The following is a 27780-nucleotide window of genomic DNA, read 5'->3' as shown; positions in this document are numbered from 1 at the left end:
AATATTATATTATTACTTTATTATTATTAAGGTTCGAGTGCCACAGTGACGCGTCCTAAAACTTTCTAATTTCTAATCATAAATCTATCGATTTGTCACTGTGGCACTCTATATGTCTTATTTTTAACTTAACATTATTGCTTTCAACTACTAACCTAATACAGTGATATGGAATTTGTTGACATAATACGTTTAATTAAAGTGATCGTTTCAGTTTTTTCAGTGTAGTTTATTTCGGCTTTACAGTTACTTAAAACATCATTTTGATAATGTATTGATTATTTTATCTTACTGCACATGTGTAATATTTAATCATGTTTTAGTTTCAGCTTTCATCATTTCATCATTCATATTTGAATGCCTATTTAATACTTTGGCTACACATTGTTTTATGTTCAAGGCAGCTGAAATACTTTCCCCCAAAAAAATCCCCTCTGATGCAATAAAGTACATTCTTATTTGATTGGATCTTGTATTGATTTTCCCTGAAACGCTTTACTGATGTTCCAGAAAATCCCATGGTTACTTTTCTAAAGATCATTACCAGCCCACCTTTTTCTTTACTGCTGAAGTATTTCTTTACAGACTTTTCCTGGTATCATCTCTCCATGTCTTTACAACGTGTGAGAGTATTTGCGAAAGCCACACCTTTCCATGTTGGACAAAAACATTTGAGCCTGCAGAGGGAGACAGTGTCCAAGTGAGTTGTTTTTGTATCAGTCATTCTCTTTTATTTATGTTTTCTAACTATCTACAGTATATAAATCATATTTCTTTTACATTTTTGCAGCAGACATGCATTTCATACTGTATGATAACATGTATTTCATCAAACCATCTGGAGCCTCCACTAGGAGTAGAACAGTAGCATAAAACATGAATCACACTTGACTGAATGAATGACTTGCTGATCCATCTTTTTCACTGCACCTGCGATGTTGATTCAAACTGCGTTGCTTCTATCATGAACTTCAGGGCAATTTACCAACCAATGTTGGATTAAGATATTTTAATATGCCACTGTATATAATAAAGTGTGAATGTGATTAAGGATACGCCACACTCGAATGCAGATCAAGCCACAATCATCTTAACAAATAAACATTCATAACTATCTGTCATTTCTATCACATACATTACATGTTACTTGTCAGTAATACATATCAGTGCACAATCTAAACCACAGTCTGTGGAAAGTTTATTTGTCAGTTAATTAACAAGCTGGCTATGTCACATAGACTCGCTAATCGTTTCCTAATCTCATATTCCACCACCTTGTTGAACACACACAACTGAAATCATATTTTCTCTATAGCAAATATTCTAAAATAATCAGATTTGCAAAGATTTTTCAACAGCACTATTAAGAGTCACGAAGGAGCTCATTGCCAAAGAGTTTGAAGAAGAAATGATGCGACTATCAGACTGACAGACGTGAAGATGTGGTTCTGTCCGTTCTTTGTTGTCTTGGCAACCATGGTCATGGGTTTAGTTGGTATGTTGTTGTTGTTGTTGTTGTTGTTGTTGTTGTTGTTGTTGGTGTTGTTGTTGTTGTTGTTGTTGTTGCTGTTGTTGGTGGTGTTGTTGTTGTTGCTGTTGGTGGTGTTGTCATTGTCAGTGGTGCTGTTGGATGGCATTGATCGGACAGACTGGCCATTTGATCTCTGTGTGAAGGATAAAGGATGAGACAGAGGTTTAAGACATAAGAGTAAATTGAATGTAGCATAATCCTGCCTATTATTAAATGTTGTTTCCAATTAATTTAAATGAGGAATACAGGTGGAGAATATTGAAAGATTTTTGACATTTCACTTTGATGAATTTGTTTTATTATTAACTTTTTGTAGACATTGTCCTATTTCATCTTTCAACTCAAAGTTTCCTCGTTCCTTATTCAGGCTATGGTTCATTTCTACCCTATTTCTATATTATACAGCCAGTAAAGAGTATTTTTACCTGGATGAATCCCAGCAGAGTCAGTGAGAACAGCCCCAGGACCAGATACTTCATGTTGGAAAAGAGATGACTTCCTTTTGAGGACAAGAAGACAGCTGGAGATATATTTTGAAAGCCTCGCTGTTTTTAAAAATGTTTGTCTTTTCTATCAAGGTCGGGTCGGTCATAAACTTGTGTATCCTTGCTGAGAGCTTTTTAAGAAATGTTTTTCTTGAGTGTTGCCTTTTATAAGGCATTCAGATTTCACGTGATACCTTTTCCCATCCAGGAAGCTATTCCTCAGTCTCCACCCAGGCTATGGACCACAAATGCAAAACTTCACAGTGAGCCAATTGAAAACAACAAAGATATTGATGTAAGACATAACTTGTCACTGCCTTTATCTAAATACCTGCAGTGAGTGGTATCCGTTCATAGCTGGGTTTTGTTATTTATTTATCTGTAGAATCAATCTAGAATAGATCATGTCAATAAAGGCTTCACCTTGAATGAAGTGTTAAATATAGCACACTCTTTATTTCAATTGCTCAGGAACATATTTGTTGGCCTGAAAAACTTGAGTTCAATGATAAACATACATCTGATGAGACCTTGGTGATCATCTCACTGCATCAGCACACTTTAGCAAATGTATCCAACTCAAATGTAAAATACACAAATGACTTTCTTTACAATTCCACAATAGCAATTCCCCTGTTGTTTTTATCTCTAATATAATGTCACATTTAATTGATTTTGCACATAGACTACTCGAGCCAAAGTGTAAGTCATCCTCATACTTTAAGAGTCAACAGTTTGCAATCATCTTCAGATAAACTTAAATACAGTCTTGTCAATGGCCCAAAAACAGTTATATAAGAAAACAAAAACAGACATTTAAATGCTGTTCAAGACGAGCAGCCTTAATTTGAATGTGATGTTGTTTGAATATAAAATGGGGTATCGTTTTAATATTAAAAGCAAGATGCAAATAAAGTGGCAGCTTTGGCAGTACCATGTCTAGTTTTATTGAGCACTGCACCCCAAAAAACTCCCTACATTTTCATACTAGATGCTGATTACATTACATGTCATTTGTTAGACGCTTTTATCCAAAGCGACTTACATACATTCAGTACTGTGGGCAATCCCCCCAGGAGCAATTTGGAGTGAAGTGTCTTGCCCAGGGACACAACGACATGCTGACTGCAGTGGGACTCAAACTACCCCCTGATTCAAAGTCCAGCACTCTATCCACTGAGCCACAGCCGCCCTCAGCCGCTGATATGTTCTAAAATTGAAATCTAGGAAATTGCCATATCTCGTGTTCATGTTTGCTATGTTTGATTAAGATTCATTTTTATATCTGAAGCATAGAGTTATACACCCATTATTGAAATTGTGTGGAACATTCTTGATCAAAAGTGGGAAAAATCTCAGTACAAACAGAACACTGCACAGCATTATTATGATACATGTATACAAAGAGTGAGGAATACAATATTGCCATTGAGAAAAAGGGTGAATCTGTGATTTATTTTACATTTTTAGAGCAAGACACACCCTATCAGAACAGTCACCAGTACTTGACTGCAGGGCCCGAAGAAAGAGGCAGAGGTCGCAGCTGAAGAGTGATGATGGCAGGTGTGAGCTGGTGACGAGGCTTCAGGGGACTTAGTGGGCTGCCGTGATGAAGTGATGGGGGTGGTTGTAGTGGTAGTGGGCGGGGGGAGAACTACGGTGATGGGTGCTGACAAGTTGTTGGAGATAAGAGGATTAGAGGTGTGACCAAGTACTGGTGTGGTGTTGTTGGACGTCACTGTTGCATTTGCTACAGATGGCTCCTATCAAAAGAAAACAACAGTTTGCATATGTAGATGTGATAAATCCAGAGTCACTTTATATTTAAGAACACAGGGGAGCAATGATTAACCTGTGGGTTTTGAATTGGATACTTTTTTAATTTTTTTTAGTAGTACTGAAAGTGCCGCCTTTACAAAGCATGTAGTTTGGCTTACTGCAAATTGTGCCTGGATGCAGCCATTGTGGTATGTTATTGCATGGCATACTGCATTTTAAATGAATGGGGTTTAATTGTCAAAAAAGTTTTGCCTTTCATTCATGTGTTTTTTCATAACCACTATTCTTTAACCTCAGTGAAAACCATAATGGGTTTAAGGAAAGATATATAGCAGAAAAAGGAATATGTTAATATTTCTCTCATACACATAGTGGTATTAAGGCTAACTGGAAATCGGTTATAGTTCCAGCCTGTGGCTTCCTCTAAAACCATAAATTGTCTATCCCTAAGCCACTGTATGGTAACCTGTCCTGATTTTAGCTCTTTAAAAAACGCTCAGCCATGAGATTGATATGGAACTTCACATTTCATTCTTCCGCAAATGTTAAGCTATTCCATTAAACTATGTGCTAGTGTTGACTTTTTTGATTGAGCCCTACAGTATATTAAATTCCTCCATTGTACAAGAGGCAGAAATCTTAGACATAGACCTTATACCACTAATAAGCAGGGAAACAGGTCACTTGAGTGAATTAACCTTTGAGAAACAGAAATGTAACATGTGTTCACAAATGTAACAAAGATTAAAACTTTAAAAAATGGCTTCCAGAAGCAGACATTATAGGCATGACAATTTTATAATAACAGTAATAAGAAGACTACATTGTATCACTTGGCTAATCTTTCTTTCTCCCTGCCTTTAAAGGACACCAATGTATCCTGCTATTATTTCCCGCCTGTGTTTTACTATCAGTCGATGACATACAAGCACCTGCAGGAGGAGATTAACCTCAATTTGCATGTTCTGTGGTTTGAATAAACCTGCAGTACATCTCTGCCCTTGACTGCATGTCCTCTGACTGCACACAGTGTATCTGCATCTGTTTCTTTGTTGTTTTTCTTGCCCGTAGCCCAAATCTAAACTTTATTTTTCCTAACAGTAATATACCGTTTTCTAAAACTCCAGTGGCAGACACCGCACAGACACTCCCTCCAGCAAAAAGAAAGGATTAATGAGGGTTGACCAAGTAAGTTAGGTCTAATGTATTCAGTGTTACTGATTTATAGAAGTGGAGGAGCTATAAATACATTTGCTGAACTTAATTATGCAGATGTGGAACAATCGAAATTTAACACAAGTGACCACTCAGTTTTCTGAGGAATTTGTACCAAAGGTTAATCCAAGCTAATGTTTAACCCTCGTAACTTTTGCAATTTGACATGCTATTTAAAGATGAGGTTAAACTCATGAAATAAGCCAAGAGCCAAATATTTGTTAACTCTTCATTAAGTGTTAAAGTTTTCCAAGAAATATATTTTGTTTCAGTTAAAAATGAAATCCAAACAGAAAAATGTACTATCTATTTGTTCCAAAACATTTTTTTTAAGTGTTTACATTTACCTCCATTTGCGTAGACTTTAAGATGCATTTACATGTTGCATTCACCTCTAACTAATTTGACTGGCATCCCACTTTAACTAGAAAAACAAGCGTCAGCTGTGCGTGTTTTGACCTCCGCATGAATTCCCTTTCCAGACAGTGTCAACAATCAGAGAGGCTGAACTATTAGGCCATCTCTGCCCAACACAGCCCTCTGAAATAGTCAGGTCCATCAAAGAGTCCCTCACCTGAGTGCAGCCCCGTATCATGAAGATCAAAAAGGCGAAGAGGACCATCATCTTTGTGTTCTCCATCTTCAGGTGTGCTTTACGGCCGTTCCCACCCTTTCATATCTCCTTTTATACCTGCCAGCTTTCCATAACACTGATGCTGATAACTGTAGGTCGTCATGGAGGGAAAATCAAATCATGTGCTTGACTTTTCCATTTTGCCCTGTGGTTTTAATACTGAGAGAGGTCAGGTGAAATGAAATAGGGCCTGAGACTCAATCTCACACTGAGTTTTAACAAAAGCAGATATTCCAAGTTACCTTAGCTAGATTTACATTTTGTTTTTAGAGCTTTGGCAAATACGTGAAATTACAAATAAATTGCTTAAACCTTAACACTGTATTTATCCCAGCTTAGGTAGTATTTGCAGATAATTATAAAGGTATTCCCTTTAGAGTTACGTGTCTCCTTTGTGCAACATGGTGAAAATAAATAAACAAAAAAACGTTACCACTTTACATTGCGATAAAATGTGTTGGGCTTAAATTGGTCCTACCTAATGTTTTATATTCTGTTTTACTTGGTTTTCAAGCCCCTAAACCTTCTGTTGGTTTTCACTATCGCTGCTCTCATACCGTTTGTTTGAAATGTTGTTAATAATAAGCTAACAATATTCATACCACTTTAAAGTTAACTATAACAGAAAAGTTAATAATTATAGTATTAGTAATAAGGAGATTTTATCGAGTCGAGCAGAATAAACAAGTTCTGTTCTTGCATTCTGAAACTAAAGTTTAGAGGTTATCATAACTTAATCACTTTGTAAATAATCATAGTTCACAGACTAGAATCCTACTCTGCTCCCTACCTGGCTCCCTATCACTTTGTTAGAAACAGAGCACTGACTAAAATGTTGGTATTTGTTTCACCTCAAATAACATTTAAACATATCTATTTTTGCCAAAAGCAAACAGACATTGCTCTCCATTTAGACTGTATACTCGTTTGAAGATGAAAGAGGGAAGGGTGTGACAGAGAGGTTTAAAGTGAAATTACAAATTGTTTACACTCTGTGTGTCATGAGTATAGCTTCCAGATTTTAACTGACTGTCCACAAATGCAACCCACAAATTCAGTTATTCAGTCCACAACCCACTTTAGTCTGATCATTGCCACACAACCTGAAGGACAGAGAGGGAAAAACCCTGCGTGTGTAACAGGATGTTCTGGTAGCTATGACAGCGGAGCAGAGTCTTTGTAATGTTTTATCAGTTGTGTTATCACTGTACTGCTTATTCCTTGTATCAGACATTCAAATACCCCTTCAGATAAGCCCATGCTGTCGTCAGTGTGGTTCATTTGTGGCACTGTGATGTGTATCTACATATCTGTGTGTTGGATTTGCTCAGAATCAGGATATTATTATTTGCCCCATCCTGAGGCCTGTACTACGAAGCTGGTTCAACCTAACCTGGATATGTTTGAGTTAGCCGGTTGGCCTAATCCAAAACATACGCACTCTCGCTAAACTGTACTACGACGCGGGTTATCAAGTGGATTGCTCAAGCCAGCCGTGTCCTATCTAGTTAGGTGCACGTTCACATGAAAGGGGTGGTATTTGGAGCATTCGACCAATCACAAACATGGAGAAGCGTACTGACAGCGTAGCGTATACTTCCTGAATGAAAAGTCAACTATAATATTTGACAAATATGAAGAAGTTAAACTTTAAACATCCATTACTTAAACACTTTATCCAGGATAAAAGCCACATAGTTGCACCTGCAAGGTGAATACAGCTGGTGAAAGAGTGTTTGAATGAGTACATTAACAGGTTTATGATATGCCCTGTCTAAGACACGAGTGGATCTGACTTTAATTACATTTGTCTCAAGTGTTTCGTCAACTTAATGTGTTGCTTAAAATAATACTTCTTGTTGAGCATATTTGTATAGTAACAAAGTCATGTTTCAGTTTTATGTGTATGACATCATCAGAATGTGCCTGAAACGTGGTGATGCTAATGAGCATGCGCTGATGCAATAAGAAGTCCGCTTAAGAAGAATAAGACCTATTTTGTTCACACTATATATGCTTCCGTTAGGCAATATTATAAGAAATCATTCTGTAAACTTTCATTGTTATGCGGATGATACTCAACTATATTTATCAATCAAGCCTGATGAAATTAATCATCTAAATAAAATTCAAGACTGCCTCAAGGACTTAAAAACGTGGATGACCTTACATTTTTTGATGTTAAACACGACCAAAACTGAAGTTATTGTACTTGGCCCGAAGAATCTACGAAACAAATTATCTAAAGATATACTAACTATGGATGGCATTAATTTGGCCTCCAGTGAGACTGTAAGGAATCTTGGTGTTATATTTGATCAGGATTTATCCTTTAACACCCACATAAAATCAATTTCAAGGACCGCCTACTTCCATCTACGTAACATTGCAAAAATCAGGCATATCTTCCCTCAAAACGATGCAGAGAAACTAGTCCATGCATTTGTTACTTCAAGGCTGGATTATTGTAACTCCTTATTATCAGGGTGTACCAAGAAGTCAGTCAAGTCGCTTCAGTTGATTCAAAATGCTGCAGCTCGTGTACTAACCAGAGTTAGGAAATGGGACCACATTACTCCTGTTCTGGCTGCCTTACACTGGCTCCCTATAGAACACAGGATAGAATTTAAAATTCTTCTTCTCGCCTCCAAAGCCCTTAATGGGCAGGCGCCATCTTACCTTAAAGAACTCATTATACCCTACTGTCCTACTAGGGCATTGCGTTCCAAGAATGCAGGGTTGTTGGTTGTTCCTAGAGTCTCTAAAAGTACAATGGGAGCCAGAGCCTTTTCTTATCAAGCTCCACTTTTGTGGAATCAGCTTCCAGTTTGTGTTCGGGCGGCAGACACCCTATCCGTTTTTAAGAGTGCGCTTAAGACCTTCCTTTTTGATAAAGCTTATAGTTAGGGCTGATTAGATTCAGCCCCTAGTTTTGCTGATATAGGCTTAGTTTGTCGGGGGACATCTTACTTCTTCCTTCTCTCTGTCTATACCTGTGTACTCTCATGTTCCGATTAACCCAGCTTTCCCAAATTTCTTTCTTTTTGGTGTCTATATACGCCGGGATCCGGAGTCATGGATGATCCTGCGGTCCTGTGTCATGGATCGCGAGTCCTGGATCTTGAGTCGTGGCTGTGGTCCTGGATCATGAGTCCTGGATTGATATCCTCGTGGATTCATCTTCCTATTATACACACATGCATTTCCAAACATTTGGACTACCTATGTTGCAAATGTATTATCTTTTCAATTTGCACACGGCATCTATTGCACGTCTGTCCGTCCTGGGAGAAGGATCCCTCCTCTGTTGCTCTCCCTGAGGTTTCTCCCATTTTTCCCTTTAAACTGTGGGTTTTCTCACGATGTGAGGGTCTAAGGACAGAGGGTGTCGTATTGTCATACTGATATTCTGTACAAACTGTGAAGTCCACTGAGACAAATGTAACATTTGTGATATTGGGCTATATAAATAAACATTGATTGATTGAGTTGTTATTCGACGGTGACGAGAAAAACTTTGAGTTATGGGAGACGAGGTTTTTGGCGCACATGGAACTGCGCGGCCTCAGTGAAATTATCCTGGAAGAGCCAGCGATAGACTACAACGACGAATAAGCACTTGAAGAAGACGCAACAAAGAATGCAGAAGCTACTGAATTATTATGAGAGACGCGAAACGAGATGGAAGAAAAGCGTTGGCAATACTCCGAGAGCACTATGCAGGAAAGGACAAACCACGAGTCGTGAGCCTGTACTGTGAACTCTCTTCTCTCCACAAAGCAAGCAACGAGACTGTTACTGATTATATTATTTGAGCGGAGACTATATTCACGTCTTTGAGAAGGGCCGAAGAAAATATCAGTGACGGGTTGCAGATTGCCATGGTAGTGAAGGGGTTACCGGACTCATTCAACCCGTTACTCAAACCAACGACCGTCTAACGTTCGGTGAGTTCAAAGCTAAACTGCGGAGCTATGAGAGCACTGACAAATACAGGACGAGTGACATGAATGCGGACGAGGACGGCGTTATGAGGACTAGCGGGGCGAGGACACAAGGACGTGGAATAGCGAAGAAGATGGACTTAGCCGACACTGAATGCTAAACATGCGGAAAGATGGGGCATATGGCTAGGACATGCCCTAACGAGATCCAAGCGAGGCGAGAGGAGCGACGGTGGGACACGCCACACAGAGGAAGGGGGCGAGGCCGAGGCAGAGGGCTGGGCCGTGATCAGGTGAAGAAGGCAGACGGAGACACGGAGGATGATACCGGTGCATCATTCTTTTTCAAAATAAGTGACCAGGTTAGCCACACAGCATAAGTTACCATGGAGATCTAGCCTGCTAAAAAGAGAACCAGCTTCGTAGGACCGGAAACCCCGAGTTTTCCCTGAAGTTAGCCGGCTAAGCGAAAATCCTGCTTCGTAGTATACCCCCCTGATGTTTAATATGCTATTGACTTCTCTTGTAATCCATGTTATGTCTGATAATCAAAGTGATGGTGGAATTCAGCAATAACATGAAATAATGCATAAGAAGGAGGAGGACAGTATATCGCAATGAATGATGTTTCAGAAGATCAAATCAAATCATCAAATGTTTTGAAAACCATAAACTGAAAAGGGATGTGTGTAAGAGTACTCATGGATTATTCACTGTCCTTGCTTTCCCTTGTCATCAGTGTCTTCCTGTGACGTCTGTCTTTAATGCCTGTCTGAAAACCAAATTTGCCTCAAGATATCATTAAGTTAAATCACCGCAATTAACTCACACAGCCTTTATGAAAATAATGAATTATATAAACAAAAAAAGGGAGGAAGAAATAAAACTCCAACAGTTCAGAGGTGCACTGTACAGACAAAATATTGCAGTTTCACAGAGCAGCTTTCAGCATTGCAATCGATTGTGTAGGGTTTTATTCCTTTTCTTGTTTCTGTTCTTGCCAGTGTCTTTGCAGACCGCCTAATTTTAACAATCCGACCTTGGAGAACATTTAAATGTGCAATTAGAGATATATATATTTTTTGGACCCATTGAAATTATTGTGTTTTGCTTTAAAGGTCAAGAGACATTTTAAACTACAAACCACAACGCACGAAAAAACATGATGTACTTCCTTAACAAGACTAGCCCGTCGAACAACCTTTGCTCTTATGTAAACCACAGGAAAAGTCAGCCACACTGATTAAACAAATAAAGAAAGCAGGTCAGCACACATTATGAATGATTTGCCTTTACTGAATCTCCCTGTGCGGGCTTTGCTTCAAGTCTCCCTCAAATGACCTTCATTTACCCAAACAAGTCAATATTATTGCCCATTAGTGCATGCTCATTTATGTAATTTTAATTAATTATGAGGTAAATAAAACATTTGAATAGATAAAATAAAAAAGCAATATATATAGATATTCAAAAAGTAAATAATATTTATATTTGATAAACATGCAAATACTAGCTTACTGTCTACCCTTTGTGACATGTACAAATAAAACACTATGGGGACTTTTACATTTTTTTATGCAGGACTTTAACTTGTCAATCATTATTATGTAATTATTTTCAGACTTTTTTTTATTGGGTTTTCAGACAAATAACAGGCAACAGTAGTATACAGAGTATCACATTGTGCTTTAGGTAAAAGAAAAAACAGGTAAGAAATACAAGATTAGAGAAGGAGAGTAAACAGCGCACCTGTCTGGTAAAACAAAAACAAAAAAAGCGACAAGCAAACAAAACAACACGATAGGTCGCCTCTGACAGTTAAGAAATTATCTTGATACATGGCAATTGTAAATGAGTGTTCACATATACTCGTGCATATATTGAGTGCAAAGCAGTAATACACCAATTAAGTCATTCCAGCTGATTAGGCGTGTCTAAGAGTTTGTAAGTCCGGGTATCAAAGGTCATTTTATCAGTATATGCAAAAAATGGTCCCCATGTCTTCTTAAAACTAGCAGACGAACCTCTCAGCGTACATCAAATTTTTTCCATATTAACAAAGAAAAATATATCTCTAATCCAGTCCTGATGGGCAGGTGAAACTGGGGATTTGCACTTGAGTAGAATCAAGCGTCTAGCTAAGAGGGTAGCAAAAGCTACAAAGTTATTCTTATAATTTGGCATTGCATGTCAGGGTTTCAGTTTTTGTGTGTCTAGTTTTTGGGTTATTTGGCTGTTCTGCCCTCCCTGTCGTTAATTTCCCTGGTGTGTCTAATTGTCTGATTGTGTTCACCTGTTGCCCTTGTGTTTCTCCTCCCCTGCCCGGCTGTTTCTCGTCTTTTGATTATCCCTCCCTGTTTTTAGTCTTGTCTCTTCCTTTGTTCAGTGTTGGTTCATTATTTGTCGTTCATGTCTCCCTTCATGTTGGTCACAGTCCCTTTTTGTTTTGGATGCTACCTCGTGCCTTGTACCTTTTCTTGGATTCTTGTTTTTTCAGCTTTTTGTGATTAAAGCTCGCCTTTTGTTCCATTTTGAAACCTGCTTCCCTCCTCCTTCTGCATTTGGGTCCTATTTTCCCCATCCAGTGACAGAATGAACCAACCACATATGGACCCAGCAGATGATCCATTTGAAGTGGAGTTATATTCATTTACCTACTTGCTGGCTTGCTGCTATGGTGAATGGAGAGGAGCAACCAATGCGGAGCAGTGGGCAGAGGCGTAACAGAGGGCAACGGAGAAACCAGGGTTAGTGAAGTTCTTACCTGGCTGGATTATGGACTTCCTCCAGATATGCGTTTCCCGGCCTGCTAGCCCCAGGCATGCAAACCCCCTGCCTGCCACAGTTACCAACATAGCTTCTTTCGAGAACGCTTTTGATGGGTCTCGTCTGGCTTTTGGAGGTCCACGGAGCCTCCAAAAGCCTCCTAAGAGAAGGAGGTCCAGGCTACCAGCCCGAGCCCCTGCAGCCATGTTTCCGGCTCCAGCACCGGCCCCTGCAGCCATGTTTCTGGCTCCAGCACCGGCCCCAGCAGCCATGGTTCCAGCCCTAGTTCTGGCCCCAGCAGCCATGGTTCCGGCTCCAGAACCGGCCCACACAGCCATGGTTCCAGCCCCAGTTCTGGCCCCAGCAGCCATGGTTCCAGCCCCAGTTCTGGCCCCAGCAGCCATTGTTTCGGCTCCAGTACTGGCTCTCCGGCCGATGCCAGCTCCCTGTGTCTTGTCGGCGTACCGGCCGACTCCAGCTCCTCGTCTCCTGTTGGCTCTCCGGCCGACGCCAGCTCCCCGTGTCATGTCAGTAGTTCGGCACGCTCCAGCCCCTCGTGTCCTGTCGGCGTTCCGGCCGATCCCAGCTCCCCGTGTCCTGTCGGCGTACCGACGGACAAAAGTCCTCTCTCAAGTCCCTTCTCGAGTTCCCTCTCAAGGCACCTCTCTAGTTCCCTCTCGAGTCACCTCTCGATTCCCCTCTCAAGTCACCTCTCGATTCCCCTCTCGAGTCCCCTCTCGATTCCCCTCTCGAGTCCCCTCTCAAGTCCCCTCTCTAGTCCCCTCTCAAGTCCCCTCTCGAGTCTACTCTCGAGTTCCTTCTCAAGTCCTTTCTCGAGTCTCTTCTCCAGTCCCCTTTCAAGTCACCTCTCGAGTCACCTCTCGAGTCACCTCTCAAGTCTCCTCTTGAGTTCCCTCTCAAGTCACCTCTCAAGTTCCCTCTCAAGTCTCCTCTCTAGTTCCCTCTCAAGACTCATCTCGAGTTCCCTCTCAAGTCCCTATCCAATGTCCTGGTCCGTTGGAGGTTCCGCTGGGGTTCCTGCCAACTCTATGTCCTGTGCCGTTGGAGGCCCCACGACTACTGTTCTGCCGGCGATCCTGTCAACCCTATGTCCTGTGCCGTTGGAGGCCCCGATGACTACTCTTCTGCCGGAGGTCCTGCCAACCCTATGTCCGGTGCCGTTGGAGGTCCAGCCGACACCTGTTTCGCCGGGGGTCCTGCCAACTCTTGTTTCGCCGGGGGTCCTGCCAACTCCATGTCCTGTGTCGTTGGGGGTTCCGCTGAGAGTCCTGCCAACCCCATGTCCTGTTCCGTTGGAGGTCCCGCTGAGAGTCCTGCCAATCCCATGTCTTGTTCCGTTGGAGGTCCCGCCGTCACCTGTCTCGCCGGTGGTCCTGCCAACTCCTGGTCCTCTTCCGTGGGGGATCCTGCCGAAACCGGTCCCACCGGTTCCTCTCCGGCTGACACCGGGTCTTGCCCGGCCTCCGGAGCTGTCCCGTCAGCGCCTTCCTATCCCGTCCTCCGGAGTTGTCCCGTCGCCACCTTCTTCGCCCTTGAGCCCGGCCCCCTGAGAGCCGCGGTCTTCGCCCTCGGGCCCGGCCCCCTGAGTTCGCCCACACCAAAAAGAGCTGGAACTAAGATTAGTTCATGAGAACCTTTTCACCCCCTTTTCAGTCCCTGCTAGAGAGCAGGTACTTCCGTGGGAGAAAAAGGTTCCTATGTCTGATTGGCTGGGCGGAATGCAAACCACGCCCCGTCAAACTCCCAAAAAGTTTTGTGAAGCCGCCATTTTATTATCCTTGCATTAGCATGATTAGCATTAGCATTAGTCCAGAGCAGAAACGCAGAGAGACTTACTTATGGCAACACAAAGGAAAACATGGGAGCGGTGGAGATGAGGAGGTGTCGGCGTTCTGGCGATTTACTCGGAAGGCTTCAGTAGAAGCTGCTGGGAGTCCCAGCAGCTTCTACTGAAGCCAGTCCCCAACTCCGGGGACTTCTGGCCGGGGATTTCCGGCCGGGAACTCCGGGTGGCAGTAAACGCCATGAAGTTGTTTGCGGTCTGCCAGTAAACCCAAAGCGGAAGAAGAAGAAGTGACGTCAGCGGCTATTGTGTTCACCTGTTGCCCTTGTGTTTCTCCTCCCCTGCCCGGCTGTTTCTCGTCTTGTGATTACCCCTCACTGTCTTTAGTCTTGTCTCTTCCTGTGTTCAGCTACCTCGTGCCTTGTACCTTTTCTTGGATTCTTGTTTTTTCAGCTTTTTGTGATTAAAGCTCGCCTTTTGTTCCATTCTGAAACCCGTTTCCCTCCTTATTCTGCATTTGGGTCCTATTTTCCCCATCCCGTGACATTGCAGTCTCAATGATGACTCCGAATAGGGCAATGATTGCAGAAGGCTCGACAGAGATAGAGATAACCTGTGATATTGTATTGAATATTTCAGACCAAAAGTTATGCAGAGAGGGGCAAGTCCAAAACATATGGATGTCAGTAGCCGGAGATTGACAGCATCTGTCGCAGACAGGGTCAACGCCGTCATATATTTTGGATAACCTGACCTTAGTTAAGTGATAGCGGTGAAGAACCTTACACTGAAGCAATCCATGCCTAGCAGAGATGGAGGAGGAGTGAACCCGTCTCAGACACTCATTCCAAATATCTTCTTCAATTTCAAATTGTAAATCACCCTCCCATTGTGTTTTAATAGTTTGAGGCAGGGATTAGAGAGTGGATGAGACCATAAAAAACAGAGATATTGCCTTTCATAGTTGGTAGTGGAGTCAAAAAGGGGTCGACAATAGCAGCTGCTTGTAGGTCAGGAAAATTAGGATATGTTTTTCTAACAAAACTACAAATCTGTAAGTACCTGAAAGAATCACGTTTAGGAAGAATAAACTTGTCGGAGAGCTGTTGGAAAGATGAGAATACTTTATCTGCGTACAGGTCTTTTATTGATTTGATACCACAAGCATGCCAGAAGGAGAATGTTTCATCTGATAAAGAGGGTTGAAAGAAAGGGTTCGCTGCTAGTGGAGCGAGGAAAGAGGGGGTCTGAAGGCCAAAATATCGCCGGAATGTTTCCATATTTTCAGTGTTGATTTAACTATTACATTATTTGAGTAGGGAGGGTCTGATCAATTTAAAGGAGCATGCACAAGAGCAGGTAGAGAGGCAGGCCTGGATGAGGACGACTCCATTATTATCCATGATGGAGGAGAATGGGAGCGCTCGAGATGAAGCCAGAACTGAATTGCTCTCAAGTTAGAGGCCCAGTAGTAACATTTTTAATTTGGCAAAGCCATTCCCCCAAGTAGTTTTGGCCTCTGAAGCAAGGCTTTACGGAGTCTTGGCGTCTTCCGGTTCCAGATGAATTCAGATATTAATTTATCAATCTTACAAAAGAAGGACTGCGGAATAAAAATGGGTAAGATTTGAAAGAAATATGTACATTTGGGGAGGATATTCGTTTTTGACAGAGTTGATACAAGCTGCAGCTCGGGAGAGCCAGCGCACAAAATCATCCTAAGTTTTGGTAAAGAACGGGAGAAAGTTAGACTTAAATAAGTCTTCGAACCGGGTTGTAACCTGAACACCCAAGTACACAATGCTATCTGAGGCAACCTTAAACGGAAAATTATGCAGCGGGTAGTTTCTACCTGCCAGATTCAAAGGTAATATTTCACTTTTGGCCAGATTGAGTTTGTAGCCAGATATACGGCCAAAAGAAGTAAATATGTTTAGACCAGTTGGGACTGATACAGAGGGGTCAGAGATATACACTAAGAGGTCGTCCGCGTAAAGAGAAACAGTATGCTCATCACCATACCTGAGTACACCTTTAATATGTGGGTGTGACCGAAGAGCCACTGCGAGTGGCTCGATGGCAATAGCAAACAGAAGGGGACTCAATGGACAGCCTTGCCGAGTGGAGCGGTGGAGGGGAAAATATTTTGAGTGGTCGTTATTGGTTCTAACAGAAGCCATGGGCGAAGTGTATAATAGTCTCACCCAAGAAATAAAGTTATCACTAAAACAACATTTCTGTAGAGTAAAGAACAGATAGCTCCACTCCACCCGGTCAAAGGCCTTTTCTGCATCCAGTGAAATTAGGATCTCTGGTGTGATTGAGAAAGAAGTGTTGTACAAGATATTGAAGAGCCTTCGAAGATTAGTAAAGGAGTGCCTGCCACGGACAAATCCTATCTGGTCGGGGGAAATGATAGATGGAAGAACTGATTCCATGCGCATGGCAAGGAGTTTAGACTGAAGGTTTAGGTCAACTGGTAATAAACGTATTGGTCGATAGCTCATAGCCAAAAGAGGGTCTTGACCCTTTTTTTAAATCAGTGAGATTGTAGCTTGCATGAGAGTTGGCAGGAGTTAAGAGGACAGAAATGATACATTAAACATATCAATTAGGGTTGGTGCCAATTTATCAAAACATTTCCTAAAAAATTCGATTGGGAAACCATCTGGCCCCGGACATTTCCTGGTCTGCATAGAAAAAGCTGCATGTCTCAGTTCCGCTGTTGTTACGCTCTCCCGGAGTTTACAGGATTGAACTCACAATGCTGAAAACCAGGAAGAGAAGACAGAGTTTATGTGGTAAAAAAGGTTTATTAACCAAAAAAACCCTTCAGGAGACAAAAAGAGGGATAAGATGTCCACTTAATCCAGGGCCAGGGTTTATCACCAGCGGAAGTGCGGAGAAGCACGGAGGTACGCTGGCGAGATGAGCCGAGGATTCTGAGCTGGCGAGAGTTACCCGGTTGGAGCTTGTGTGCGTGGAAGCACGGGGAAAACACCGGCGAGCAGAGCCGGGGATCCAGAGCCGGCGAGAGTAGACAGGCTTGAGCCGGTGTGCGTGGAAGCACGGAGGAACACAGACGAGGGGTTGATGGCTGGACGTGGCAAGCAGAGGAGTAGGCAGACGGATACTGGACAGAGAGAGCACAAGGTATGGATTACAAGAACACAGAGAGTATAGTTTAGCTACAGCTAATTTACCAAGTCGTATTACCAGCGTGGTGAAACGACAAACTGGTGAATACTGGATGGAGGAAGTTAGTTGAAGGTATACAGTGGGGCAAAAAAGTATTTAGTCAGCCACCAATTGTGCAAATTCTCCCACTTAAAAAGATGAGAGAGGCCTGTAATTTTCATCCTATGTATACCTGAACTATGAGAGACAAAATGAGAAAAAAAAAATCCAGCAAATCACATGATTTTTAAAGAATTTATTTGCAAATGATGGTGAAAAATAAGTATTTGGTCAATAACAAAAGTTCATCTCAATACTTTGTTATATACCCTTTGTTGGCAATGACAGAGGTCAAACGTTTTCTGTAAGTCTTCACAATGTTCATTTTGTTGTAGTTGCCAGCGCGTCCTGTTTGAATGATGCGAGTAAACACAGCTGACAACCGCCGTAAAACTCGAGTGTTTAGAGCGATGTGATAGGAGCGATTAGAGCGAAGCGAATATTTGCATCTTGTCCGGTGTGAACGCAGCATAAGCTTTGCACGGAGAGCGTGGAGGGCTCGGTCGAGTAGGGGCGTCTCATCCAGCTTCAGTGTGTCTTGTAGCACCTCTGCAACAAAGTCGGTTGGCCGAGGACCCTCCAAGCCTTCTGGAACTCCAATAAGACGAATGTTATTCCTCCTCGACCTCCCTTCTAAGTCCTCACACTTGTCACTCAGTAATTTCAATCAATCAACAACTGTATTAATCCCGCAAGGGGCAATTGGTTATGAGCAGCAGCTTATGTCATGTACACAGGCAGGAACATACAAGAAGAAAACACACAGATACACCCGGGAGCACAGATGTGGATAATTCCAATTTACACTATAAATAGTTTATAGCATCACAATAATACATACAGTTGCAAGAAAAAGTATGTGAACCCTTTGGAATTACCTGGATTTCTGCATAAGTTGGTCATAAAATGGAGGAAGCCACTGCTGTCCAGAAAAAACATTGCTGCACGTTTGAAGTTTGCAAAAGAGCACCTGGATTTTCCACAGCACTACTGGCAAAATATTCTGTGGACAGATGAAACCAAAGTTGAGTTGTTTGGAAGGAACACACAACGCTATGTGTGGAGAAAAAAAGGCACAGCACACCAACATCAAAACCTCATCCCAACTGTGAAGTATGGTGGAGGGAGCGTCATGGTTTGGGGCTGCTTTGCTGCCTCAGGACCTGGACAGATTGCCATCATCGACAGAAAAATGAATTCTCAAGTTTATCAAGACATTTTGCTGGAGAACTTAAGGCCATCTGTCCACCAATTGAAGCTCAACAGAAGATGGGTGATGCAACAGGACAACGACCCAAAGCACAGAAGTAAATCAACAATAGAATGGCTTCAACAGAAGAAAATACGCCTTCTGGAGTGGCCCAGTCAGAGTCCTGACCTCAACCCAATTGAGATGCTGTGGCATGACCTCAAGAGAGCGATTCACACCAGACATCCCAAGAATATTGCTGAACTGAAACAGTTTTGTAAAGAGGAATGGTCCACAATTCCTCCTGACCATTGTGCAGGTCTGATATGCAACTATAGGAAACGTTTGGTTGAGGTTATTGCTGCCAAAGGAGGGTCAACCAGTTATTAGATACAAGGGTTCACATACTTTTTCCACCCTGCACTGTGAATGTTTACAATAAAAACATATAATTGTTTGTGTGGTTTTAACTTAAGCAGACTGTGTTTTTCTATTGTTGTGACTTAGATGAACATCAGAACACATTTTATGACCAATTTATGCAGAAATCCAGGTATTTCCAAAGGGTTCACATACTTTTTCTTGCAACTGTAAATAAATAAATAAATAAATAATCAAGTTAAAAGCCTTTCAATAATTTAAAAGTTTGAGTGCAGAAGGGATAAATGATTTTGAAAAGCGATTAGTCCTTTGATCAGGTAGAGCATATCTACGCCCTGATGGCAACAGACGGAATTCATGTGAAAGTAAATGACCTGGAGAGTTCAGAATGCTCTCTGCTTTCCGCAGAATCTGTTGGTTACAGAAGGAATTTAAGTCTCTGTTTCACGCCGATGATCTTGGAGCAGGTTTTTACTAGGGATGTCCCGATCACCTTTTTTTGCTCCCGATCCGATTCCGATCATTTGATTTCGACAATTTGCCGATACCGATTTTTCCCGATCCGATCTTTATGCAATGCATTTAGAGAAAAAAAAGAAAAAAAGCATTCAAGTTGTCCCTTAAGGTTATTTTTTTATTTAAATTGGATATTCTATCCAACATGGATATAGCTTCTTTTTTTCACAGCAGCATTGGATCAGTTCAGTTGTGCAGCATTGGATCAAAACAAAATAAAGCTTATCAGTACGCGTTAGCTTACTGCTACAATTAGACACTGCGCCCTGGCCACTCTGTTGCCAGATTTGAGAGAAATAGGTCTATGAAAACAAGCCCCAAAGAAGCAACACATACATGATGTTGTGTAATTTGAAACCAAAACTAAGGCCTCGGGATGACTTTAAGACTTGAACATGGTCATTTTTGTTTTGTAACATTGAATACAAAAAAAAAAAAAGTATTTATAAAAAAAAAAAAATCCCGATCCCCGATTTTTTTCCTCCCGATTCCGATCTTTTGAAAATCACGTGATCGGCTCCGATCCCCGATCACGTGATCGGATCGGGACATCTCTAGTTTTTACAATGCTGTTCAGGCTGTTCCTGTCTTTCAGTGTAAGGCTATGGAACCAGCAGATAAAAGAAAAACAAATAAGACTCTCAATGAAAGCTTGGTAAAAACGACAAAGAATAAAAGGCCTGACAGAGAAAGAGTTCAGTTTGCGAAGAAGGTGCATTTTCTGTTGACCCCGCTTCACAATACACTCAGTATTCACATCAAATGTGAGGTGGTCATCGAAAATGGTGCCCAACTATTGATGTGACCATTTCTACCTTGTCATTGTGTATGACGCACTCCTTAGGAGAATCCTTGTGACGTCTAAAATCAATGATCAATTCCTGGGTTTTAGAGACATTTAAATCCAGAAAACTGTCATCACACCAGGAAATAAAATCGGTAAGAGCACACTCAAGGCCTGATTCTGAGCCGCTAAGGAGGGACAAGAGGGCGGTATCGTCAGAGAATTTCACCTGAGCTTTGAGAAAGTTCACTGTCGTGTCCAGCTCAGACAGTTGGCTACAGTTGTCCGAGTTCACCCGCTCCAGCTCAAGTATGGTCCGGTCATGGGAATTAAGCCGCTGTCGTATGGGTTCAACTGTATTTTCTAATACTTGCTTTACTGAAGTTATCTCAGAGCGAAGTTCAGAGGACAATGAGTAAATTCTCCCGCATATTACACACTTCATGGAAGTGAGCATTGATTCAAGCCGTTCCCAGTCTGGGGGGTTAGCTTGATTAGAATCTAGCTTCGGCAGGGGGTCAGGTTCAATCGAGGGCGAGGCTTTGAAGCGGCCTCCTCGCGATGTATCCGTCTTCGGTGCAGGCGACATAGCTCGCTCAAAAGTGCAAAAAACACAATAAACTTGTGCTAAGGCAAATAAATAAAAGTTATCAACAAGTCTCTGTGAATAAGTAGTGCTCGTAGTTTGACTTTAGTCACAGCCTCGCGGAGCTACGAGGAGACACGTCTTACATGGTGAAGAGCAGACCGGAAGTCCCCTCAACTTGTCAATTAGTACAGGATTGATATCATTCTGAATACTTCCAAGACTACTGTGCTGTGTTTAGGTTTTTTTTAGTTCAATTTTTTATTTAGTACAGTAGCCTACAGGCCGGAGACACAAACATGGACATAACAACAGTATAGAGAAGATGACATTCACATTGTTAAGGTTGGTATTTACAATGACATCTTCTGTCTCCATCTAGTGGTGAAATATGTGTCCTGCCCTAACGGGAAGTGACGCAATGAAAACAATAACGTGCAGCGCTCTCTGAAAGAAAGCAGTGGAGAGGTCTCATTATGTTTTATTTAAAATAATAAATACTCAAACTATTTGTTGCCATTACTGGAGCAAGAGGGCGATATTTGGACAGCATTTATCTGATAGAAGATCATTGAGGTAAGCAGTTATTTGCACTCGCCGCCAGGTAGATAGCTAGCTAGCGGCTAACTAGCTAGCCTCAGTGTCTTTACATTAACATTACATTGTTTCGGCTAGCCTGTTTAGCCACCAAGACTAGCCTTTGTTGCTGTAGTACCTTTGGTTTAGTGGGTGGTTCAATCATATACCTGTTAGTGTTTGTTATCAATAACAGTGAGTATAGTGTAGAGACACGTTACACCGTCAGGACTTTGTGCAAAAGTATATTTTGAAACTCCCGGTTATTCTAATGAACTAGCCCGGGTTAACGTTTGTGAGTAACCTTAGTACGTTAGTCCCATTCTAGACATCAAGTTGGTTCTGAGTACTAAGATCACATTATGTATTGCACTGGTGAGAAAAGTACTCAGATATTGTAAAAGTAGAAGTACCAGAGTGTAGGAATACTCTGTTACAAGCCTGCTGCATACAAAAAGTTATTCAAGTAAAAGTATTAGCATCAAAATATACTTAAAGTACCACAAGTAAAAGTAGTCATTATGCAGATCTGCCTATTTCAAAATAATATATATTACATGTTTTCATTATAATTATTGATGCATTAAAGTGTTATCAAAGCTGGTTTTAATGACTTTGTATACTGCAGGGTAGCTTGTGAATTTACTCCAGGTGTAACTAAAGTCTGATTTAAGAGTTGATTATATTTCACATCATTAATCAAAATCTGCAAAGTCACTTGAGGTATTCATTAAATGTTCTGGAGTAAAAGTACATAATTCACCTTTACAAAGTAGCAACAAATTGAAATACTCCAGCAAAGTACAATTACCTGAAATTCTTACTTAAGTACAGTACTTGAGTAAATCAACTTACTGGTACTTACTTTACTGTTTCTTGTGCATTTAAAGTGTCCCTCTCATCCCTTTCCCACAGACCTGCTGAGTGATGGCAGCCTCATTGCCTCAAAAGCCAGGGATGGCAGGGATGCCCCCCCAGCAGCAGCCCCACCTGGCCCCCCCCGGTGCTGCCTCGGCCGCGGGGCAGCAGCCCGTGCCCCCCCAGGGAGCCCTGAGGGAGATCTCTCCGGTGTTCCTCTGCAGGATCGGACAGGAGACTGTCCAGGACATCGTCGCTCGCACCATGGAGATTTTCCAGATCACACGAGCAACGCAGGTACTGGATATATGGACTGAGCTGAATATCTGAATTAGTTTTACTCCATATGTATGAGAAATGTTGTGTGAATAACTGGTTTTGCATTAGAGCACATAGTCTCTTATTTAGTAGCATCACCTGTTATAGTAAAACCACGTGGCTACTTTTGAGAAAAAACTTCCTTTTATGAATGTAGTGTAATAAAGACACATTTAAGAGCCTATATGGTGTTGTTCAGGGTGTTCAAGTGTTGCTTATTTTGTATGAATAATAATTAAAACATGAACATTCCAAGACGCATTTTTTAAAAGTTCTAATAGCAGCAAAAGCTCACATATGACAGTCAAACAATAGAGAAAGATTTTCCTGTGAGAGAGAATGGAGTAATCAATAGTGGATTGGAGAGGCTTTGTCCACCTCTATCTACATTGATGAGCGGGCCATAACATTTTAATTCAGGACTTTACTGTGACCTAATTTAACTTACGTTTCACTACAGAGTAAACTACACTCTGCTCTTCCTGTATGGTGTGTTTGGAGGTTAACCTTATGGCTGTTGTGTTTTGCTTACAGGGATCCTTTCTCATCTGTCAGTCTGCATTATCACCCTTCCCCGGCGTATCTGCTTAGCATGCTCCTCAGCATCTGTCTTACTAAGTCTTCCATCTCCCCTCATCTCTGTCTCTAATTGTCTCTCACCGTGTTTCTCTCACCTCTCCCAGCTTGTCCTTGTCCATTTAAATTGAGCAAGCTTTTTTCTCTCTAATGAAACTCCAACAGCAAAGGACCGTGGACTCAAACATTTAGTTGTCAAGCATTTCACAATCGACACAACACCATATACATTCTATCACATCAAATACGGCGTTAAAATATTGAAAAAAGGTGGAATTCTTGACAATGTTTTACAGTTTCAGCTTTTAACCACTCAGAAAACCAAGAGTAAAAACTTGAATTGTATTCTTTCTTCAGACTCTTCTGATTATAAGCAACTCATTTTTGATATCTGCACATGTAAATGATAGTGAAACTGACAACAGATTCTGTGTGTTTTGTTTCCTTAGCTTCCTAACGGTGTGACCCAGAGCCAGGCCATGTACCAGGACCGCTTTGGGAAGCTGCAGGAACACCTGAGGCAGCTCGCCCTGCTCTTCAGGAAGCTGCGGCTGCTGTACGAACGCTGTGTGGAGATGACCTCTGACCTCCAGGAAGGACCAGCAGAGGTCAGGAAGGGACCATTCAGTCCTGCTTGGATATTAGTTTGATGTGTATTTCCCTTTTTTCTTGACGGAAATAAATGATAAATATATCTTGAAACACATATGTTGCTATCCTTTCATCAGGGCAAGAGTGAAGACATCTGCAAAATAGTCAGTTTATCAAACCTCTTTTCTGTCTGCATCAAAACCCAATGCATTCAGGAGGGAATAACTGTTTTCCATGTACTCTGTGGCCTCAGATTCTGCCATACGTTGGAGAGGAGCTTCTTTCTGTCAAAGTGGAGCCCTGCAGTCCTGCTGTCAACCAGGAGAGGAAAGAGGTTCTGGAGGTGTGTTCCTGTTTTCTGTTTTCGTCACAAGTATTAATCACCAGCAGTTACTTCACACGTATTCACTGCACAGAGAGGAGTAGTGTGACAGCTACACCTCCCTATGCTGCTGTCAGGTTGCAATTAGTCGTTATATTGCACTATTATATAAAACTCATGCTGTAAGGTGATTACAAATTTGGAGAAAGTGCCACGAATTGCCAGATATTTCAGTGGGACTTGGTCTAGAAAAATAAAAAGAACATCTAAAAGCAAACACTGACAAGCTTCTAAATCAATTAAATATGATGTAGTGAAGTCTGACATTGTTATACTTTTTTTTTTTACATTCGTGATATCAGTTGACTTCTCATTAGGATTTGAGTTTAACCAACATAGCTTTTAGAGTCCGCTGCAACTTCCTCTAGGTGGCAGTGCAGACACAGGCGGATGCTACTCATTGGTCTTGTGGGTGAAATGCAGGAAGACAAGCATCGTGTGCAGCTTGAATACATTTAAATCCCAGTTCAAACATAAGAGAGGATTTAGAGTTCCATTGGGATGAAGATTTCAGGTATGTTTGGAAATTGCCGTCGGGCAGCCATAGGCAAAATATAGGAAAAGCTTGCCTGAGGCTTGTTAGATTGTTTGTTTTATTAACTACATGGTAGGACATCATTTAAAATAACTATATTTTTAATCCTGAAAGTCCTCCAGCAAGAATCAAATGAAGCCTCAATAATATATAATATATTTTTTTATGGTGGGTATATTTCTGATGATTGTAAGGTAAAAGCTTGATGGACGTCATGTGTCTTTTCCTGCAGAAGGTGCGTCAGAAGAACCAGGAGATGAAGGTGCTGATGGATCAGATGAGGAACCTGCTGTGGGACGTCAACGCCATGCTGACGCTCAGGAAGTGACACGTGCACTCTCTCATGAGGAGAAGCATTGCTCTGTAGACGTATGGACTGCATAATGGCAAATGGGAACATTTAGCTGGATTTGGAATACAGGACATTTGTGTTGGCACTTCATCACTAAAACACTCACAGTTCGACCAAGAGCTTCTGCTGTTAATAATGTATTATATTTAAGCTGTTAAAGGGGAAATATGATTTAGATAGGATTCATGAGAGCAAAAAGGATACAATGTGTTAACCTGATGCACTCCAACTCCAACATTCTCTTTTTTACAAGGCAGCTGCCAGGTTTAGGTTTGTACTGTTTGTCATGGTGTTTACTCAAATGGACTAATGTTTTCATACTATTTAAAACCTGTATTGTCTCAGGTAAGAACACCCTCTTCACAGTGTGTTCAGCAGACGGACTTGAATGCATCGCAGGTGATTATGAGAGTTCAGGAGCTGATCTGATGACTGTGTTTACAAAAGGAACAATTTCCCCCTTTTACTATGCTCCGTCAGTTGTAGAAACACTTTGAGTTCAGAATTGAAATTAGCCTCTTGGCAGCTATGCATCTCAGGTGCTTTGTACATAAGTGAGTGTGTGTGTGTGTGTGTGCATGTGCTTAATGAGATTAGCTTCCTGAGTGCTACACACCTGTTTACCCTGAGGCTGTGCAGACTTGCTTGCCTGTGAATTTATTTTTGTAAACTGGGATGAAGGTAGGCCTAAAGGGGTAATTTGCGTTTTCTATAAAATAAACTTTTTTTCAACAAATCTTTTGAACATATACTTTCATGTACTGTTTCACTGTGTGATTGTTTTCAATTCCAACCCTGAGGCCAGGCGTGGGAATGCATTATCTGCTTTACAATTGAGATGATATTATAAGTATGAAGGCATATCCACCAACACAACATGATGCATATTTTGACCCGGACCTTTTGTATTCTTCTGTCATTACTCACCAACAGATCATCAGTTTAACACTCCGACATCACATCAAGGCAACAACGAACATTCACAAAAGCATGGGGCATGTGATTGAGGAATTCTTTTGATTGCTGTAATTGTATTTTTTAGATTGAATTGCAGCCAATTACATTTGTCCAAACAGGGTTTTCAACCAAATGTTTGCTAAGGAAATAAAATACAATTATTTAAACGGTTTTGACAGTTGTTTAATAAAAATGATTAGTCATTTGATAGAAAATGAATTGGCAAATACTTTTGATAACTGATTTATTTATTTTATTGTTAAAACTTCACTTGTTCCGGCTTCTCAGACTTGACTATTGAGTGCTTTCCTTTCAGTAATGTGTGGTGGCACATTTAAAATTAAATGATTGGTTAGCTGCCGTGCTAGTCAAGACTGAAAGAATAGGATGGTTATATGTTATTCAATAATGTATACAGGACTAGTTTAATGTCTTTTTTTGCCTGTTCACTAAATATGTGTTTTACATACTTCATCTCTGCTGAAAAACGTGTCTTGGTCTTCCTTGAATAAAAAAGGGTGTGCCAAGTTAGCGGGAAACAACTTGAAAAGTATGCAGCATGATGCCAGAATTTGCATTTATAAATCACTTTATTGATTTTACAGTTAGCATTTTGATGTGAAATGATCTGTTTCCATGGCAACAGTCCCTTCACTGATTGCTGAAACAAACACTGACAGCTGGAGTGCATGGCACCAATACCAGTCCCTTCTGGCATGAAATAGCCTTTTCCTTCCCATTGTCAAAGCAATAGCACTGACATCTGAAGAGCACACACACTCTTCCTTTCTCTGCTGTCCAATCGGGATGTTCCTCGGTTGGAGGCCCAATCACAGGGCCTCGTTCATGGCCAAGACATGTCCTCCTTTGTTGTCCTACCACACTGGGAGAATCCTTTAAAGTTCTTATCAAACTTTTATTGGCCATTTCTCTTCATATGTTTAACAGTCCACCAGGGTCTGTTGAATGATTGTACTTTGTCCATGTCAGAAATGGGCAAAATCCCACCCACTCCAACCTCTGATCGCCTCTGATAGGTCCATCTGTCTGTCCAAAAGGCTACTAGACCAGACCTCGATGCTTTCCTGCCCTTCTCTCGATTCTATCCTTCATGTTCATGCCCTCTCCAGGTCTTTGTACTTCTTGCGGAAGACAGACACTTGATCTTTGAAAAGCACGGGGTCCAGGCGAAACTGAGAGTGGACCAGAGGCATGTAGCCAAACCAGTTGGCGAAGGTGTTGATACACTCCTGCCGCTGGTTGAAGTGCTCCGGGTTGGCCCAGGGGACGGTTTTTGTGCCCTGAGAGGTAGGACGAGACACATTTATCATCACCTGACATTAGAGTCAACATTCTAAACGCACCTGAGGAAGACAAATGGCTACCAACCTGTGGACTGGGCAACTCTTTGTACTGCTTCCTTTGGGCCACTTTGATTGGCGGCAGGTGGGTTACCGCGGAGACCAGGAAGTTCATCAGGATGTCCTCACAGTTGGAGGTGCGGTCCACCAGAGTGCGCAGAGACTGGGGCAGGTAATGTGTGAACAGGTAGTGGTAGTACCTGTGGGGCAGGGGGAGTGTTATACAGGCATCGGTGTCATTTTATCAAAATGTGGATAGGACATTTGTAGTGAGGATAAAAACGTATGTCTTTCAATAACTACGCGGACATCACAGATTACATTCCCAAAGGCGCTTTGTCCACAAAAACACAATTTGGAAACACAAACAGACTATTTCATTGTATGAATACAACATAGAAATTGCGTGGTAAAAAAAGTACA

At 41.6% G+C, this 27780-nt stretch overlaps 3 protein-coding genes and 2 long non-coding RNA genes across 7 annotated transcripts in view; 1 reads left to right on the top strand and 4 right to left on the bottom strand.

Moving 5' to 3' along the window:
* Positions 1–820: 820 nt before the first annotated feature.
* LOC307022005 (uncharacterized protein) lies at positions 821–2133 on the bottom strand. The gene is made up of 2 exons (XM_079654575.1): positions 1957–2133; positions 821–1664 (listed from the first exon to the last, which is right to left on the bottom strand). The coding sequence occupies exons 1-2, from the start codon at positions 2008–2010 to the stop codon at positions 1383–1385; spliced, it is 336 nt and encodes a 111-aa protein (XP_079510701.1). The 5' UTR covers positions 2011–2133; the 3' UTR covers positions 821–1382.
* Positions 2134–2445: 312 nt separating this feature from the next.
* Positions 2446–5756, bottom strand: LOC307021539. The gene is made up of 2 exons (XR_013803173.1): positions 5585–5756; positions 2446–3779 (listed from the first exon to the last, which is right to left on the bottom strand). It is a non-coding gene; the product is annotated as an uncharacterized lncRNA (long non-coding RNA).
* Positions 5757–16951: 11195 nt separating this feature from the next.
* Positions 16952–21134, bottom strand: LOC307023097. Its single transcript, XR_013803595.1, has 2 exons — positions 20495–21134; positions 16952–17291 (listed from the first exon to the last, which is right to left on the bottom strand). It is a non-coding gene; the product is annotated as an uncharacterized lncRNA (long non-coding RNA).
* Positions 21135–21243: 109 nt separating this feature from the next.
* Positions 21244–26116, top strand: LOC307021429 (mediator of RNA polymerase II transcription subunit 30). 3 transcript variants are annotated; one of them, XR_013803147.1, is made up of 6 exons: positions 21244–21427; positions 22343–22582; positions 23629–23787; positions 24024–24113; positions 24920–25438; positions 25973–26116. XR_013803147.1 is itself a non-coding variant. In XM_079653547.1 (5 exons), the coding sequence occupies exons 2-5, from the start codon at positions 22355–22357 to the stop codon at positions 25013–25015; spliced, it is 570 nt and encodes a 189-aa protein (XP_079509673.1). In that variant the 5' UTR covers positions 21244–21427; positions 22343–22354; the 3' UTR covers positions 25016–25775. The 3 variants fall into 3 exon arrangements, 2 of the variants coding, with proteins under 2 accessions (XP_079509673.1, XP_079509672.1); XM_079653547.1 differs by lacking the exon at positions 25973–26116 and having other exon boundaries at positions 24923–25775; XM_079653546.1 differs by lacking the exon at positions 25973–26116 and having other exon boundaries at positions 24920–25775.
* Positions 26117–26567: 451 nt separating this feature from the next.
* Positions 26568–27780, bottom strand: part of ext1c (exostoses (multiple) 1c) — an 81547-nt gene continuing 80334 nt past the window's right edge. Inside the window, exons 11-12 of the mRNA XM_079653545.1 lie at positions 27386–27557; positions 26568–27297 (exon numbers count right to left, since the gene is read on the bottom strand). Coding sequence (XP_079509671.1) covers positions 27112–27297; positions 27386–27557 — 358 coding nt within the window. The 3' untranslated portion in view covers positions 26568–27111. The remainder of the gene's footprint in view (positions 27298–27385; positions 27558–27780) is intronic.

The sequence above is a fragment of the Notothenia rossii genome (assembly GCF_949606895.1).
Source record: "Notothenia rossii genome assembly, chromosome: 10".
Taxonomy (NCBI): Eukaryota; Metazoa; Chordata; class Actinopteri; order Perciformes; family Nototheniidae; genus Notothenia; species Notothenia rossii.
The sequence above is the reverse complement of the archived record's forward strand: the minus strand, read 5'-3'. Positions and strand labels throughout refer to the sequence as shown.